The sequence below is a fragment of the Aplysia californica genome, unplaced genomic scaffold (assembly GCF_000002075.1).
Source record: "Aplysia californica isolate F4 #8 unplaced genomic scaffold, AplCal3.0 scaffold00775, whole genome shotgun sequence".
Lineage (NCBI taxonomy): Eukaryota > Metazoa > Mollusca > Gastropoda > Aplysiida > Aplysiidae > Aplysia > Aplysia californica.
Window position 1 is genome coordinate 141,561 of NW_004798045.1, and position 8,321 is coordinate 149,881.

General features: G+C 38.6%; 2 protein-coding genes across 4 annotated transcripts in view; one reads left to right on the forward strand and one right to left on the reverse strand.

The window, feature by feature from the left end:
- Window positions 1-1,577: 1,577 nt before the first annotated feature.
- LOC101863619 lies at window positions 1,578-7,943 on the reverse strand. 2 transcript variants are annotated; one of them, XM_005109400.3, is made up of 2 exons: window positions 7,483-7,943; window positions 1,578-4,649 (listed from the first exon to the last, which is right to left on the reverse strand). In XM_005109400.3, the coding sequence occupies exons 1-2, from the start codon at window positions 7,483-7,485 to the stop codon at window positions 2,988-2,990; spliced, it is 1,665 nt and encodes a 554-aa protein (XP_005109457.1). In that variant the 5' UTR covers window positions 7,486-7,943; the 3' UTR covers window positions 1,578-2,987. The 2 variants fall into 2 exon arrangements, with proteins under 2 accessions (XP_005109457.1, XP_012944058.1); XM_013088604.2 differs by having other exon boundaries at window positions 7,397-7,942.
- Window positions 7,944-7,989: 46 nt separating this feature from the next.
- The window catches only part of LOC101863850 (probable proline iminopeptidase), a 14,236-nt gene continuing 13,904 nt past the window's right edge, over window positions 7,990-8,321 (forward strand). The window contains exon 1 of one of the 2 annotated variants that reach the window (XM_035972638.1): window positions 7,990-8,004. The gene's annotated coding sequence lies outside the window, so the exon portion shown is untranslated. Of the gene's footprint in view, window positions 8,047-8,321 lie in introns of both variants that reach the window. The other variant, XM_013088603.2, reaches the window with a different exon arrangement.

The window sequence follows — 8,321 nt, forward strand, 5'->3', positions numbered from 1 at the left end:
CAATGACAGGGCTGTGTGCAGAAATCCAATAGCTGTCACACATTTGATTCAAAGGAAAAACAACAATAAATAACGAATCACAACAAACACATACACAGAACAAAGTACACGTGACAATATATATTATATATACAACCAGAAGGAAACACTGACAGAACTTTTAATGGTTTAATTGTAATTATTTTCAATTCAGCTGAAACTTCCAAACCAGTCTTATAAGTCATAGTAGTGATATAATATTAGAGATAGTACCAATAGACCTGTACTATAAATTTACATTTATTAGCCACAATAACTAACACAGCCTCATTCCATTGACTGTCGGGTCTGAACTACTATAGCAACCCAAGAAAGGAGTGCTGACCACAACAGCTCTGACCCATCTTCATTCAATTTAGAATTGGACTGACCAGCCATTCATAAAAGATAACACATGAAATAAACTACACAGTCCAGCATGCACACATAGCTAACAACACATACACATGCATTGCAAAGAGATTTTCAGGTCCCGAACCTTTTCTTATATAAATAATAACTATAACTAGTAAAACGTGTAGCCTATTCTTTGTATTTAAAATATGTACGGTGACAGCAAAAATTTTAAGATTTCTGCACTGTAGACTATAGGCCTCAGGCCCTGCCTCTGGCTTAGACTTAGAATTAATTCAAAAAGGTAACTGCAAACACCTGACCATCTTCATCTTACAAATTTCTTCTAATTATAAAAGTAATATATATTATAGCATGCCGAACATGTCCTTGGTATACTGTGAGTATACATCAATTGATGTCTGTTTTAGTAAGGTTTTATGGCGTTAGCAACACAATAAGGTCACAGTAGTCATATGAGTGCCGAAGATTAGAGGCGTTACAATTACAAATGAGTAACAAACACAAAATAGAAGGAGGAGAGATAAGGACGATAGATGTTTGATAGGAAAGGAGGAGCAAGCCACACCAGAGCACCCACCAACCACCCACCAACCACCCACCAACCACCCACATGTAATTGATGAATGTGCAGAAAATTGTAATCTTACCAAGCATTATTACTACTATTATTATTAGCAGTGGGGGTTTTTTTAAGTTCAAACCTTCAACTGTAACTGTAAAAAAAATGTTCACATTGTAGCTGTACAATGTATTTTTAAGAGAAAATTACCCTTCCCTGACTGCATTACTTTATCAGTTAACGCAAAATGTCATAACATAAATACCCACATGATGAACCTCGAAATGTAGCCTACCACAAGTCAACGACAGAAAGTGTATTGTAAGTGTAAGCTTCTTACACATGTACATACTGAAATCTCTACTACTACATTGTACTAAAACTGACTCAAGAAAAGCTTTTCTTGACTGAACCTTGCTAATTTACATTCCAAAGCAATGCATATTGCACACATTTAGCCGCTTTTAAGCACAAGGGGCAATCCCGAAAAATGAGAAAATCGAAGGTAACATTTTTGGACCCTTGTTATCTTTCTTTTTAAACAGACAAGGAGAGTTTTCTCTATAACCAAACATACACACCAATGAAATCAAACTTCTCCTATAGGTAAGGCAATGCCCACTTTTGGTGTAGGTCAAGATTTCTGGAAACCCCCGAAATCTGGTTTATCCCGCTTGTGTCCTTAAAAGCGACCGTTTTTAATACCACTCAAAACTATCAGTTCTACTACGGTACATAAAATGACATTTTTTTAAGAGTCACTTTCCAACAACTGATACACAACGAAAACAATTTTAATTTCATTCCTAAATAAACATGTGTCATGTTGGGTGGAATCAGGCGCTCATACGTTTTGGGGCATATATATGGGGTTACCGGTATCATCTTGAAGCTTGTTCATTGGTGTTACTTTTTATGAAAAAATACCCATCTACCTTGAATAGAAGTAAAGAAATTTGCCATTGAAGGAGGTGGGGTTGCCTGGTGTCAGGGGTACAATTAATGAAAAATTGGCCACCAAAGTCTGTTGACTTCCAAAGCTTCAATGTCCTTAGAAAAACTAATTTTTTTGGTGTGTCTTTGATCATAATTTTTCACTAAAATCCACACAAATGAGTTTTTAAACAGACATAAAAAAGGCAAAGTATTGAGCAAAAAACCCAGCGAAAACCTGATTCTACCATGTCATGACATATGTTTTCCTGTTCCCACTTCAAAACAAAAGTATTTAATGATAATGAGCATAGTATTGCAACATTGCAAGGATTTAAAAGGTGGGACCTGTGATTTAACTTGCATCTCTGATGGTGATGATAGGGATGGGGACTGAACCAGTGGGGTAAACAGCCATCAAAATTTTCCAAACACAAATCTAAAAATTTTGAACCAAGGTCATCCACATCAGTATCCAAAATGTCACCAATTACCAACCGGGCTACCCGAGTCAATGACATTCTACAGACCGCATCCTGCAAATCATATCAAGAAAATTGTAGGCCAGCGCGCGCTCCAGTTTGTACTCTGTGCATTACAAAAGTTTTTGTAGTTTTTTTTTGCACCATAAACAAAAGTCTAATCTAGAAATACAACTCTGATATATATATTATAAGCCATGAACCTCTTCTTGCAAAAATCATGCTAAGATCCAGAATACTCAGTATTGGGTGAAGATGGCAAAGTTTCATGTAGACAGAGGAAAATAAAATGATATTGATAAGTACAGTCCAGCACGCGCATAATAAAATTGTTGGGACGTATAAATCTGTTCACTATCTAAATAAGCTATCATGTACATATTCCACTATGTATGTGTATTTTAAAATACAATGAAATGCATAACGCACAGATAAGAAAAAATTCAGGACCTGAAAATCTATTCCGTTTTATGTGTGTGTGTATGGCTTTGAGCGCATGGTAGACTGTACACAACTGTTAACATGACATTTCTCAAGAGACACAGTTATGCAAACTGCAAAAGCCCATGTGCGAAAATGAAAAAGACCTGGGCTAAGCGAACAGTTAAAATAATAGTTCACACAGATACATTTATCTCAGGAACATTTTCAATTTGTTTCATCACTGCCTGAAACCTTTCATTTACAATAACAAAATATTCATTCACCTGTTTTAAGTCTGCAACAAATTGCCTTTTCTCTCTTTTAGACTGATGTTTAGGTCTTTTTCTAGAAATCCGATATCCCATTTGACTCCCTTCCTGCTGTTTGGCTTTTAAATTACCTTCTAGAACTGTAATTTGACGTTTTAACTTACCCACAACAGCGAGTCTGGACCCTTTCAGGACATACTTTTTACCTTTTCTAAACTGGAGTTTACCAAACTTACTACTAAATCTTCTCAACTGTAGTAAAATCTCTTCCAGGCTTTTCCAGTATTTCGACTCCTGCCTAGACATTTCTTGTTCATGTTTATGGCTGGGAACACCACCTATATTCTGGCCACTGTCACTCAAGCTTTCGCTGATGCCACTGACATAGCTCTCAGAGCAAGGGGAAGAACTCTGGCCCGAGGATCCTTCTCCAGACACTAGCTTCAATTGTTTTCGTGCCTTTGTCACAGCGCTGCGCTTTTTCTTCAAAAGGGAACGAATTCTGTTAAAGCACCTTGTTATATCATAGATATTCCAACAGTGCTGATTTGCATCTTGCTCTTTTACTTTCAGTAGTTTAGGCATCTTAATATTATAACCATGCTGCATTCTTTCTTGCTGGTCACATTTGAACTGTTTCTCCAAGACATTCAGCTTAAAACGCGTTTTTTTCAAAATCCTGAATGCTTTTAATAGGGCTCCCTCAGTTTTTATGGCCTCAATGTCAGATTTTTCAACAGACTCCTTGATTTCAAGCAGCTCAAAGTACAGTGAAGACACTTTCTGCCAAAACAAGAGTTCTTCAATAGAGACGGCCTCCTCCTCTACCGACAAGTCATTGGGAGACTGAGGACTCTCCACCTCATCCCCTGGTGTTGACTGCATGACTGCATCACACCCACTCTCCAGTGCTGGACGGCTGACTGCCCCCGAGTCACTTGTGCATGATGAAATCGTCACCTCCTCAGATGCCGAACTAGCCCCCTCACTAGAGACCTTTGAATCTTTATCTATACCACTATTGTTTGAAGCAGACGAGATCGAAGCCAGGAAGTGATCAGTTGCTGACAGAAGCTCAGATGAAATTTGTTTATTTTCAGCCAATGAAGTCACAGTCCCTGTTCTCGATTTAGAGACACTCTGAGCAGGGGCTGTAGAGGAGGAAGAGCCAGTACCAGACTCCTGCTGGTCAGAGGAACACAGAGAGTCCCTGGTGGAAGAGAGGCCTTCTACTGACCCCCCTGAGCTCTGAGAATTAGAGACTTGGACACGAGCATCTCCTCCGCTGTGGACATGGGCCTTCCGTTCAGAACCACAACCACTTCCCTCGCTGCTCTCCACAGGATCGTTTTCCATCTCCACATCCGGCATAGGAAACGGACACATGATGTGCTCCATCATACCTTCCTCACCCTCCCACAGGTTAGGGAAAGTTTCCCCTACCACTAGTCTCCTTTTCAAGTACTGCATTCGACCAATCTCCATTTGATCCAAAAGTAATGTTCTTGCTCTTGAAATCTCTTCATCGTTGTAAGGGTCACCACCACTGGCCATGTTTTTCTTCCCCATGCTCGACTCTTGCTGATTCTGAAACAAATAGAAAATATTTTGACCATTAAATTTTGACTTTAAAAGATATTTAAAAACAAGACATTTAAAATATATATGAGTAGGGAAAGAAAAAAGTCAGATCAGCACAGAAATCCAAATCAAAACCACTATAGTTTATCATTAGAATTCCTTTCACATAAAAGATAAATATTTGAACAGTTGTAATTGAAAGGAGAGCCAGGGGAAGGCAAAGAGTAACATGGATGAACAACATAAAAACAAGGAGTGGCCTGGATAGCAGAATATGCAAAGGCAGTTTGCGACTATGAAGAATGGGGGGTCATTACATGTCAACCTCTGAATCAGAAATGACATCTCCAGGTCAGGCAACTAAAAAATGATTGAGGTAAATAAAGATGCTGTCATCATCCACTAGAAAAAGAATATAAGCAAAATACAGTATAACATGGATAGAGCTCGAATTCGTCGGGACCGGCCTCGGAAGTTCGAGGGACATCTTACAAAGATAAAGAAGGAAAAAAAACGGGACCGTAGGTACAGTTCGACCAATGCATGATTTCGAGTCCAACCTGTCCTATCTGTGTATACTGTATATGACAAACCTTAAACACACTGCTGCCAGCTCTAGGAACCTGACAAAACGAACAGTGATGATGATATGAAAGCAGAGCTGATTGATTTTTGAGAAATATATATATATTTCCATGAACTTTTAGAACTCTATTTGAATTTGAGCGTACATTTTGCTAATTTTACCTTTAAAATTTATAAGGGATAGAACACAACAACGGACGGTTGTAGAAAGATGGCGTTTTCACCACCTGCAAGAGCAAGAATGTTGGGTTAATAAGAACAGGCTTCGATCTGGAAATTTCTTGAGTATTCCAATTTCTTGACGAGTATTGCCTAATGTAGTGCTGATTTTCTGACTTTGATCCGGATCCACGACCAGGTGGTCAGGCCCAGTTCAAATACTGTAATATTGGACATCCTTCAAGTTAAAAGTTCACAGCACTTGCTCATGCAGCTCAAAACAGGGCACTCCTGTACAATTGCGGTCCTGTTGGCTACGATTACTTCTGGTTTTAAACATTTACTTTTTGATGCATGTGCCCATACGCCTATGGGGAGATAGCCTATCAAACCTAACATCAAAACATCAAATTATGGTCAAATTCATGCCCCCCCCCCCCCCCCCCCCTGACCACAGAACAAAAACATAAGGGGGTTCAGGGGGGGGGGGGGGACCCCTCACCTTGTTAAATAATACACAAGTGAAATTTTAAGTTACTGCTCATTTTGTAGGCTAGATCTACTGATAAAACATCGATACCGAATATTTAAATCAGTATCGATATCAAATAGGGAAGTGGCTATCCTCACTCGGGGTCAGAATAAAAATACGATCGACCTCTCACCCTCGGTGAGACTTGCCAGAGTTGGCTATTCTCACCCGGTGTGAAACAAGACCTGTTTTTCCTAATTTCGGAATACTGTCTATCCGTGCGGATGATCAAATAGATAAAAGCAAAGAAAAAATGACATTATAGCACAAAAGTAAGCTCATTTGATCATCCACAAAGATGTTATGGCTATTTCATTTTTCGAATCAAGCCGAACTACGCGGGTTGCCATTGTTTTGCCCGGAAGTTCTCCCAAGATCTACTCCTCCCCCCCTCTCTCTCTCTCTTTCTGAATACTGTCTATCAGTGTGGACTATCAAATTGAATCAAACAAAGTTGAAAAAAATTATGTAAAACACAAAAGAAAATTAAATTGGTCGTCTACAAAGATGCTACAGCCATTTAACTTTTCGAATCGAGCCGAACTACGCGGGTCGCCATTTTGTTTTACCCAGAAGTTCTCACGCTGCTCCTCTCTCTCCCTTTCTCTCTCTGCCCACAGACAAAATTGTACGCTTTTAGGCTAACATTAACAGTAGTAATGGAACGTTTGTTCACGGCACATAAAATTCAACAATTCTGTTATCACAGTGTAGAATTCTGTGGTTCAGGGTGAACGCTACACTGGTTGGCCTAAACGGTGAACGCACACCGGGTGAGAAAAGCCAAAAGAATCGCCTGCGCTATTCTCACTCACAGGTAGCCATCTAATAACAGTCCTTGCTTAAATTGTGTGGATTTAAATCTCTAGTGTTAGATTGCAAGGTGATCTTGTAGTTCCGCTCGTTAAAGTCCACGTTTGTTTACATCCAGAGAAGAAATCCAGAAGTCTTGATGACCAAATAAGCAACACAAAGAACAGGGATGCAACCTCTGCAAAACATCAAATTAGATATCTAGATCTATGGTAAAATTCAGGGGGGCATGCCCCTCCATATATAATAGGCCTAGATCTAGATCTAGAATCTAGATCTAGATATATATTTTTTTTTATCAGGTCAGGGGGACAAGCCCCCCTGAAACCCCCCTACCCTACTGGCCTACTCTTGACTTTAACTACGAACGAAACTACAAAAATCACTGTTCGCAATTGTACAGGAATGCCCGAAACAGATTATAGTTATAGATCTAGATCTAGATCTAGATTCTATATCTAGATATCTAGATGTAGATCTAGATCTATATCTAGAAATCTATTATATTATATAATATTTATATATTTGATATCAAACAATAAAACCGAGTTCTGAAATATCGGCCAATGACGAATGACGTAGCCCGTAGGGCCTAGTCTACATCTGACGTTCTCTAATTAAATCCGCGTGTGGTCCAACAACTGCTTGAGTTAAATAATTTCACCTGATCATTCAATCTTGTTCAGCTTTCCTGAAATGTCGAGGTTACGACTGTTGAGTTTATTTATGAGTGCACGGCATTAACCTCACCATTTGCTTTCTTGATTTCTTGTTCTTGTTTTCAATAATTGCCAGATAAGGTAGATATAAGGAAGAAGTGATCGGCCAAATCAATTATTTGGGCTTAACCTATCTTTTCTTTCATTTCACTTTTTAAAAAGTTTATGAGTGCAAAATGGAGACAATTTGATGAGAAAGAACTTCACCAAAAGCAAACTTACAATATAGCTTAATTGTACATGTATGTACATAAGTACGAGATATTTTGCTTTGAATTGACGTATTGAAATGTTTGCCGAGCATTATCCACAGCACAAATCACAACGTAGTATTCTCAATGCATCATCTTTTTACCCTCATTTTTTACATTGAATGATGAAAAACAACTTTATGGTTCTGAGAAAGCGAAAATCAAGAAATTATCATTCTTTTTCTTTTTTCATCTTTGGAGTCCAAAAAAAAGGACATCTAAGAAAAGCAAAAATTCTTTTCATAATTTAAAAAAACGCCAACCTGGCAATTGCAGAACTATGATCTTTGGACACCAAAGAGGTAGGCCTATGATGAACACAGAGGATCCGTAATCCGTAACAGGCACGAGGATCTTGTTGACTTGTTGGCCTACTTCTTGTAGTCTTGTACTACTTATCCTATAGATTCTATAGCTTGTTCACATAATTTGTCTGTACGCGTAAAAAAAATTCTAGCTCACTGAGGATTTTACCTGGATCTATGCCCTCGAAACTTTGCACGGCACTTCTGCAAGCCAACGACCAAACAATTATATTTTTTAAATCTTGATCCAGTAATTTTAAAAAATGTATTTTCTCTTTGGGGCTCTACTCCATTAGTTCTCTAAGCAGGAACCC